Source organism: Microplitis mediator, chromosome 2 (assembly GCF_029852145.1).
Source record: "Microplitis mediator isolate UGA2020A chromosome 2, iyMicMedi2.1, whole genome shotgun sequence".
NCBI classification, from domain to species: Eukaryota; Metazoa; Arthropoda; class Insecta; order Hymenoptera; family Braconidae; genus Microplitis; species Microplitis mediator.
The window spans coordinates 22,414,110-22,424,680 of NC_079970.1; the positions used below are offsets into that span (position 1 = coordinate 22,414,110).

Here is a 10,571-nt window from a genome sequence, read left to right on the forward strand (position 1 = left end):
CCATTGTCCATTCTCTAACAAAAGCCATGAAATAACCCGTCAAAAAATATAAGTAACAAGATAAATAACAATTTTTTTTTATTGCGATAATAATTAAAATATTTATCAAATTTCTTTACTCAAATATTTCCTATTGTAATTTTTTTTTTTTTTTTAATAATTTACTATGTACTCGTTGATGAAGGAGTGCATTGAAAGCCGGTGCTGCTAATGGTCGCACAATTATATTTTTAAAATCTTGTTTACTTGCGTGCGTGTCTTGAATAATAAAAAAAAAAATTGAGATATATTGTATATATTTTGTAATAATAATTATTCAATGATAACTGAATTTTTCTTTCTCTGGATCTCGGAGAAAATTACTATTCAAACTTTAATGACTTTATTTGAGTTTGCGCATTAACAAAATAATCTTTGCGTTCTTCCTCAGAGCGATGTTGCATAAAACATTTTATAATAATAGTGTAACATCGAGTTTGTTATTATTATCACTTATTTAAATATGTAATTTAAATAAAAATTTTTTAAATTCAATTGGCGGGAAATTTGAATTTCAATAAATTTAAACGGAGAACTAATTACGACTAATTACGAGTACCCGAGGACAAATAAACGCAAAAAAATAATTGCGACAAATAAACGGAAGTAAGAAACCAAGTGACGTAATTACGGTAAAAATATATGATACTGAAATTAGCCAACGTTTAATAATTTTTGGATTTAAAAAAAACGGTAAATTATGAATAAAAAATATTTTAAAAAAGTGCACTTGTGATCTTTCAAATTTTCTACACGTGCATATTTTTAGTTTTTATTCTTTCTTCAAATTTAGATATTCAAAAAATTTTTAATCGTCTGCTAACTTCAGGATCATTAAAAATATATAAATTTTGAAAAACGATTATGATACTGGTCAGTAGACAATTAACACTTTTTGAATTATTTTTAACAAATAAATTAAAAAAAAAAATGAACATGTAGAAAATTGAAAAAGCTATAGGTGCAATTTTTTGAAAAATTTTTTTTCTAATAATTTATCATAATTTTGTGCGCACTTATAAAAATTTAATTTAAAAAAATTAAAATTACCAAAAATGAATCTAAAAAATCTGTCTATCGGTTGACCCTGCGGGCCAGCCCCAAAACTTCCCGCTGTTTTTGAGCTCCTCGAGCTCGAAAACGTTGTTGTGGATACATTTTCGAGCTCTTCGAGCTCGAAAATACTTTAGTGTGCCATTGTTTTAAAAAAAAACCGATTTTAGCATTTCTTTCTCCCACGATATCTCAGGAATGAATTCACCGATTTTGATGGTTGCGGCGGCAATCGGCGTATTTTATTGAGTTCTAGAGCTGATTAGATTTTGAAGTTGATCGTATGAGTCGTTTCTGAGAAATCAATAAAAAACTAAAATAAAAAAAAATTTTTAATTCTTATTCTTTGTATAACTTTGTATAACTTGTAAACTACATGACCGATTTACCCCAAAATCTAATCAAGACTAAGTTTTGGTGAGCTCTTTCGATCGCCACCAAGTACGTTCAAATCGGTTCATCCGTTCCAAAGATATCGTCGGACAAAAAAAAGTTCACACACACACACACACACACACACACACACACACACACACACACACACACACGGACGTCCACCCGGGAATAGTCAGAATAGTTTCCTAGGACCTCAAAACGTCGACATCTGATGAAAACTCGATTTTCGGACCGAAACCAATAACTTCCCTTTTTTGAAAATTTGCAATTTTCTTAGCGGGAAGTTAAAAAAATATCAAATGTAAAACCAGATAAATATTTATTTATAATATCAAAAAAATTAAATCAACAAAAATCTATATAACGAAAAGTCTTACGTGGATTTGAATAATGTAACATGTGCGCCGTAAATTCTTTGATTCATCTAGTTTTTTCCTGTATGTCACTCACCATTGACGTCATATAATATAATCATCTAATCGGTTTTCTAATCCGATATTTGTCTTGCATACGAAAATATATGTTAACACACGCATTAGATCTATTGATCAACTTATCAATTATTTGATCGATTTAGAATTCGATATAATAACCTGTTCAAAATTTCTAATTTAAATTCCACTAAATTATCAAATAAAAGTAAATTTGATCCCGCAATTGGCATGAGTGTGAATGGAGCAGACATCAGACAAATTTTAAATTATAAATGTATAAAGTAAATTATCGAAAAAACAATATTTATAAAAAATGCACTTACTAATTTTAAAATTTTTCAAACGCGCATTTTTTTTAAATTTAATTTTATTAATTATTACTCTATTTATTATTAATTTTAAATTTGTCTGATGTCTGCTACATTTACACTCACAAATTTTTTCTCAACAATTTAATTAAAAAAAAATAAATAAATAAAAATATGCACATGCAGAAAATTAAAAAAACTACAAGTGCAATTTTTTCAAATATTTTTTTTTTATAATTTATTGTTTTGAAAAAAAATCCAAAAATTATTAGACGTCGCTAACTTCAGTGTCATAAGTAAATGACTAATTTACAAATTATTAATTAAAAATGTCAGTTTTAATTGACGGGGGATGAAATGCACTTTGGTATAAAAATAGCAGATGCCTTGAAAAAAAAGCCACGCCTTTTGTCCTTTAGATGCATTAAAGTGTACGCAGGACTTGGGTGAGACTTAAACCGCCAGGTCGTGCTGGTCATGGTCGATTACGAAGGGGCAATTACGTGAGAGTTTAAGGTACATGAGAAGAAACATGTCGTCGTCTCAATCGCTTGGCCCAGACAAGGGGGCAGACTGGGCAGACTGTTCGTTCCTGAGAAGTGGTGAGAAGGGTCGCGAAAGTGGGTCGCACTTCTTGTCCGAATCATTAAATGTTACCAACAATCAACCCTATCTCTGAACTCACGAAACTCGGCGCTTAAATTGGTATCCAATTATACTATCACGTTGATCGACGAGAAAGTAGAATAAATTCTTGGACAAATATCCAAAGAATGACATTTAATTTTTTAACTTAAACTCGCTCAATTTATTATGTCGTATGATATAACCAAATAAATTTATTACGTACATATATATATAAATACTTATGGTATGTTAGTAAAAATATATATAAATACATAAAACATAAAATAAAATTATCATGGTCACGTCATTCAATTTTTGTAATAAAAATTTTTTCCTTAAATTTTATTTAAAAAAAAAATTCAATGGATTTTTCTGATGTCAATTTTTGATAAATTTTTTTATAAAAAAATTACAAATATTTAAAAAAAAAAAAAATTTATACAGGCGAGGGAGGGGCAAAACAGGATAGGGGGGCAAAATGGAGTACCCCCAAAATTTTTTGAAAAAAATTTTTTTTTTAAATGTTTTTAAAAAATTCCAAAATCTCTTCTTTCATTTTATGATAAAAACTTTTAGAAATTTTCTTTTCTTTCTTTACATCCAATAATTATGTGAAATGTAATTTTTCTTCACGTAAATTACTTATAATAAAATTTAATTTAATCAAATTCATTTAATTTCCAGAAATTTTTTTTACCCCATTTTTCCCGCGAAAATTCAAATTTTTTTTTTTGACCGCAGCTGAAAATTTTTTCTATTCACTTTGAATATTATTAAAAAAAAAAAAAATATTTAACGTGTACTCCGTTATTAATGACGTCTAAAAAATGAAGGAATGAACGCAAAAGGTTCATAAAGTACTGTAATTGTAAGTGATAAATAACAGAAAACCATAAAGATTCAGGGCTAAGTACATTCATAACCAATAACGCTAAATAATGTTGAAAGCTTTCATGTGCCATACGTTACATAAACCATAAATAGTGACAGTTATTGTCTTAAAGCCAAGCATAAGATCACTTATCTCCGAATACAATTGCACTGTACTTCATACCGGCAACTTTTTTTTATTTTTAAATTCTCCCGCTTAAAAGTATCTCCGAATTTCAACAAACAATGACTTTATTTATTTTTTTTTTGCAAAAAAAAATTTACACGGAATAAAATATAAAACAATAGCCAGCGCAAGTGATTTCTTTCAGATAAATATCCGTGGATAAGATCCATTACCTGATGAAATTTATGTGCCCGTCACTGTGGTGGCTAAAGAGTTATACGCACTCGTGTGAATTTCGCTTATGCCGCAATATTTTTCGTGTAAGAAAAAATAATTCCAAGGGGCAAGATGACTAAAAAAACTTTTTTAAATTTCGGGTGTGGCGACAAGTAGATTACATAAAAAAAACTCGAAAAAAAAAACCGCCAGAGGACATCAGAGCCAGAACAGGAATATGTTGCATTCAAGTCAAAGCGGTATGTAATTTACTGTAAAAAAAATTTAAGCTGTCAAAGATAAGTAACAATTTTTTTATCCAAAGATGAGGTTGTTCACAACATTAACGCCGACGTATACTTATGCTGCTTTTTAAAATTACAGGTCTTAATATGTTTGCTTTTACGTCGAAAGAATTAAAAATTACATTATTTGCAGACTAAATTGATATCTGTCATAAGTGAACGCATTTATTAAGCCCAGTGACACTAATTGGATAATAATTTTAACGAATGTTATAATTATACTAATAAATATGAGGAAGAGGAAGAGACGAGATGAATATAAGTTTTAAGAACAATAATTAATCCAGAAAAATTTTTTTTATTGACTGAGAAATTTTTTTAACAATAAATAGACATGTTGAGTGACGGAGGTAATTAGTGGTAGTAAACTGGTCCAGCTACTTTGGCTACTGCAGGTGTTGCGTAGTGGGTGGCGTAGGTGGCTGGTGCAGAGTAATGAGCAGAGTAAGCAGCTGGTGCGTAGTGAGTTGCGTATGCAGCGGGTGCGTATGCGGCGACTGGTGCAGCGACTTTGGCGTAGGCTACTGGTGCAGCGACTTTAGCGTAGGCAGCGGGTGCGTAGTGAGTTGCGTATGCAGCTGGTGCATAGTGAGCTGAGTAAGTGGCTGGTGCGTAATGAGCGGCGTATGCTGCAGGTGCGGCGTATGCTACTGGTGCAGCGACTTTAGCGTAGGCTGCGGGTGCAGCGTAAGCAATGGGAGCGGCTTTGACGGCAAGTGCAGCTGGAGCTACGGCTTTGACAGCGACGTGAGCGGGTTCTTTGCGGACGACGGCGTTGAATCCGTTAACGTCATCGGCGGTGTAGTCGACGGTTCTGCGGGTTCCGTCTGATTCGAGAAGGGAGTAGCTGCCTTGTACTACATCACCATCGCGGGTCTCGTATTGGTTCTTGAAGTCACCGGTTGTCGAGTCCTGGACATCGTAAGAGAAACTGTACTGAGGATGAGGATCGTCTTCGGAGTTTATGGCCTTCGCTAACACGGGGGTGGCGTACGCTGGGGCTGCTGCGTAAGCGAGCGGCTGGTGCGCTGGGATGAAGCCGGCGTTGGCTGCTGCCACGAGGGCCAAGAGAGTGATGAACTAAAAAAGATAAATTTATATTTGTTAGTTTATATACAACATATATTTAGATAAATTTTCTTCCCTTGGAATGGGATTTAAAATTTTGGTTTTTTTTTTGAAAAATAGACAAATAAATTTGTTGATTAATTAAAAAAAAAGTTGTCCCTAAAGTACCTTGAATGCCATTGCTGTAGTAGATTCGAGTGGATCGACTTGCAAAGTGTGATGTCTTTGGTTGGACACGCTCTGGTTTTATATCCGACTGACCAGCAACCCCCTCCATGATTTACTTACCCAGGAATAGTGGAAATGTCCAGGTCCAGCCCTACCATGTCTTCAGTCTTGAACTTGATCGTCTGTTCTTTATTTATCATTCGGCTCTCCCTTGCCATCAATAGAATCTTTCTCCTACACACTTCTCACCAGGGTAATGGTATCCTTCCAAGGTCGCTGATCGCACTCACGCCATTCCAGGGACAGGTCTCATTCTCTCCACCGTTTTATTTAATCCAGTGGCGGAACAATCAATTGCTTAAAACTAAACGAAAAATTTTTCATATGCGCGATTCTCTGTTACTGCACTCACTAGAATTACTCCTGACTTTATGATAAGGGAAAATAATAACGATAATTTTATTTGGCGCCTTGGGTGCATCATTATCGGTCCTTAAAATCAGATTATTATTTCGTATCAAATTTGAATTAAAAAGTAGAACACTTTCATAAGAATTAAAATATATTCGATAAGTCTGCCGTCAAAGTGAAAATAAAAAATATAATTCATTCTCATTGACATATTCAATCGTCCTATATATTTTTAATAAATATATATGACGATTGATATTCGTATTTTTGCATATTTTATTTATTACATTTTAATGACAGAGGACTGTGACTTTGAAATTAAAATTTTTTTTTTCTGCTATAAAATTTTACTGCACCAAGCAGTCAATTAAAAATTTTTGAATATAAATTTGAAATTAATAGAAAAAATTATTGTTTGAAAGAAATAAATCAATTGAAATTTAAAAAATTCTATTGTCTGAAAAAAAAAATTTGAATTTAAATAAAAACTAGATCAGAAGTCGCTACTTTAGTTTACGAAAAAAGTGGACCGAAAGTGAACGCGACTATTGATTTAATATATTTGAATATTTATTTTAATGTTTGGTAATTGTTTGCTTTCACGGTCACCTGGTTTTAGATCATGAAAAAAAAAAAATCTGATCAATTCGTTTTTTTAATTAATATTTTTTTTTTTTTAAACAAGCGATTAAAAAAAAATAGAATAATTAAAGCTATTAAAAAATATATATATTTGAAGTATAGCTTAGATAATCTAATACGGTACCAAGGTTTTAAATTGGCTAAATGAACGGAGATAAAAATATTTTTACATCGAAAGTACCCTTGTAAATTTCTTTGGGAATTGTAAAAAATAAAAACACAACCAATTACCATTATCTGTTGTTAGCTTGCACGTTTCTGGGAGAGGAAGGTAAGAAAGAGTGCGAGGGTCTGGTCGTTGCTAAGAATTCTCGATGTAGATGACCATGGAGCTGTACACGGACCTCAGATTCCGGATCCATATACCATATACCCTTCGTAAGGTTTCCATACTCGTTCACACATGGATTACAATTTTATTTTACCTTTTTTTTGTGACTAACATGGTACCGAGGCAATATACGTCTCTACGCGAAGATATCTTTGTTCGCGCTGCAGTAATATAAATTATTTTCTAATCACAATGTATAAATATATAGAGAAGTAAATCTGAGGTAAAATGAGACAGTATTTTTAATGAAATTTTTTTTTTTATTGCATGATTTTTAATTTGAATTCACAGATAATTATGGGGTAAATTGATTATCCCAGACACTGCGCCCAATTTTAAATTTTTTATTCCCAAATTTTTAATTTCAGTTCACAGAAAATTACGGGGTAAATTGATCATCCCAGACAATGCGCCCAATTAAAAATTTTTAATTCAAAATTTTCAATTTGAATTCACAGATAATTACGGGGTAAATTGATCATCCCAGACACTGTGGCCAATGAAAATTTTTTTTTCATTTAAAAATTTTCAATTTGAATTCACAGAAAATTATGGGGTAAATTGATCATCCCAAACACTAAAGCCAATAAAAATTTTTTTTTTTTAATTCAAAATTTTTAATTTCAATTTACAGAAAATTACGGGGTACATTGATCATCCCAGACACTAAAGCCAATAAAAATTTTTTTTTTTAAATTTGAATTCACAGAAAATTATGGGGTAAATTGATTATCCCAAACACTACGGCCAATAAAAATTGTTTTTTTTTTTTAATTCAAAATTTTCAATTTGAATTCACAGAAAATTACGGGGTAAATTAATCAGCCCAGACACTGCGCCCAATTTGAAATTTTTTTATTTCAAAATTTTTAATTTCAATTTACAGAAAATTATGGGGTAAATTGATCATCCCTAACACTAAAGCCAATAAAAAAAATTTTTTTTTTATTTCAAAATTTTAGTTTGAATTTACAGAAAATTACGGGGTAAATTGATCAGCCCCGACCTGCACCGAATTGAAAATTTTGTATTAAAAAATTATTTTTTTTTATTTTAAAATGTTTAATTTAAATTTACAGACAACAATGGGGTAAATTGATCAGCTCAGACCTGCGCCCAATTAAAAATTTTACCTCCGAGTCAACTTTTTCATTCTCCATAAAATTCAAAAAAAAAAAAAACTACTAAAAATGCTGTCTCATTTTGCCCCATTCCCTTATATGTACATACTTGGAAATAAAAATTTTTTTTTACACAGCAAGAATCATATATAAGACATATTATAATTTTTGTCAATCACCGAATTCCATAAATTAATTTATTATAATACAATGTCATGTTTAAAAATTATGACATATAGAAATTTAATAAAAATTTATTAATAAGATGTAAAATTATTTGATATCTAGATCAACTATATATATATATACACTGGCTCGTTTACTGAAATGGTTGCGGAACATACAAAAGTCATTGAATATTTATCAGGAGAAATGTTAAAACGTTTAGGTACCACACCAATAAATATAACAGTAATCCAACGAAATATATTTGATCAATTCGTTTTACAGTATTTCGGTTTTCGATTAAATTTAAAAAGTTGCAAGTGAATGTGCAGTTGCACGTGTGAATCCACAAGTACATTGTTTTAAAAATCTATATAATGCAATATTTGTATATAAATTATTTATTAACTAAAAATAATGAGTACATACGTCGTACACAACTTTTTCAACAACTTATTATTAAAAAACCATTCATTTTCGAGAATCGGTTTATTGCGGGCTATAAACTTGGTAATAGGGCCAATTAAAATAATCGAGTACAAGTTATGGGACGTGTGTGTTTTAAATATTATTATTTATTAAAAAATATATAAAAGCTTGAAGTAAATTAGGTAACTCGAGACAAGGCCGCAGCCTAGTAAGAGCATGTGTGCTTACACACGATGGTCCACACATTGAATATCACAAGAGAACCCAGTCCTCCGATATGTCGATTGGGTGTGGTCTCAGTTCCTTTACTTGCCCAATTTATCGGCTTACACTCGACTTTACTCTGCTGGCCACGAATCGGGTGGCTACCGTTCGCTTTATTGCGTCATCAGGTGTCCTGACCGCCCCATCCAAGATCCCCATCCGCTTAGTATATAAACCGAAACCACCGACAGTCAGACATCACTCACTCGATACTCAGATCAACAGATCAACAAACAAATATCATGGCATTCAAGGTACACATACATTTTATTTTAATAATATTTCAAAATTTGAATTACAATCTATAATATTTCGGGTGCTTTCGGAAATACTCTAGCTCTAGCCATACAGCGAGAGCTAGAGCTAGAGGATTTCCGAATGCAGCCTTCAAGTCTCAACTAATTATCTAAATGTCTAATTACTAAATATAAATTTATCTTCTTTAGTTCATCACTCTCTTGGCCCTCGTGGCAGCAGCCAACGCCGGCTTCATCCCAGCGCACCAGCCACTCGCTTACGCAGCAGCCCCAGCGTACGCCACCCCCGTGTTAGCGAAGGCCATCCACGCCGAAGACGACGCTCATCCTCAGTACAACTTCAATTACGATGTCCAGGACTCAACCACCGGCGACTTCAAGAGCCAACATGAAACCCGTGATGGTGACTCTGTCCACGGCAGCTACTCACTCCTTGAATCCGACGGAACCCGCAGAACTGTTGACTACACCGCAGACGCCATCAACGGATTCAACGCCGTCGTCCGCAAAGAACCCGCTCACGTCGCCGTCAAAGCCGCGCCCCTCGCTTACGCTGCACCCGCTGCCTACGCTAAAGTCGCTGCACCAGTAGCATACGCCGCACCTGCAACCTACGCTGCTCACTACGCACCAGCTGCATACGCAACTCACTACGCACCAGCCACTTACTCTGCTCACTACTCTGCACCTGCCACTTACGCTAAAATCGCTGCACCAGTCGCATACGCTACCCCAGCTATTGCTAAAGTAGCTGCACCAGTAGCATACGCTGCACCTGCCGCATACTCAACTCACGCCGTAGCTAAAGTCGCTACCCCAGTTGCCGCATACGCACCAGCTGCATACGCAACCCACTACGCTGCACCAGCTGCATACGCTACCCACTACGCTGCACCGTCTGCATACGCTACCCACTACTCTGCACCAGCTGCATACGCCACCCACTACGCAGCACCTGCTTACTACCACCACTAATTTAAAAAACTTAAGTCATATTACTTCTGTACAATAAAGACTTGATTTTTAAATTTGAATAAATATTTATACCTGAATTTATCTGATTACTTGTACCTGCACTTTCCTTTTCTTTTATTTTACTTGATAATTTTTATTTTTTTTTGCATCAAAGTGAAATGTAACGACAATGGCCTCGAGTGATGCATCATGCAGTACTTTCTCTGTACGGCCACGCCTGGGCGTAATACTTGTAACACTCTAGTTATGTCATTATGGTCCAATCGACGTTTGCACTAATATAAGAACCTTGAACCACTTGCGCTTCCGTAACAAAAGTGAATGTCAAGTCTCATTATCCAATTAGTAGGTCATTAAATGTCTTC

At 33.5% G+C, this 10,571-nt stretch overlaps 2 protein-coding genes across 2 annotated transcripts; one reads left to right on the plus strand and one right to left on the minus strand.

Moving 5' to 3' along the window:
• Nucleotides 1-4,653: 4,653 nt before the first annotated feature.
• LOC130678601 (larval cuticle protein A3A-like) lies at nt 4,654-5,756 on the minus strand. Its single transcript, XM_057485926.1, has 2 exons — nt 5,612-5,756; nt 4,654-5,455 (listed from the first exon to the last, which is right to left on the minus strand). The coding sequence occupies exons 1-2, from the start codon at nt 5,621-5,623 to the stop codon at nt 4,730-4,732; spliced, it is 738 nt and encodes a 245-aa protein (XP_057341909.1). The 5' UTR covers nt 5,624-5,756; the 3' UTR covers nt 4,654-4,729.
• A 3,371-nt stretch (nt 5,757-9,127) lies between these two features.
• LOC130678599 (cuticle protein 21-like) lies at nt 9,128-10,293 on the plus strand. Its single transcript, XM_057485922.1, has 2 exons — nt 9,128-9,228; nt 9,421-10,293. The coding sequence occupies exons 1-2, from the start codon at nt 9,217-9,219 to the stop codon at nt 10,204-10,206; spliced, it is 798 nt and encodes a 265-aa protein (XP_057341905.1). The 5' UTR covers nt 9,128-9,216; the 3' UTR covers nt 10,207-10,293.
• The last annotated feature ends 278 nt before the right edge of the window (nt 10,294-10,571 follow it).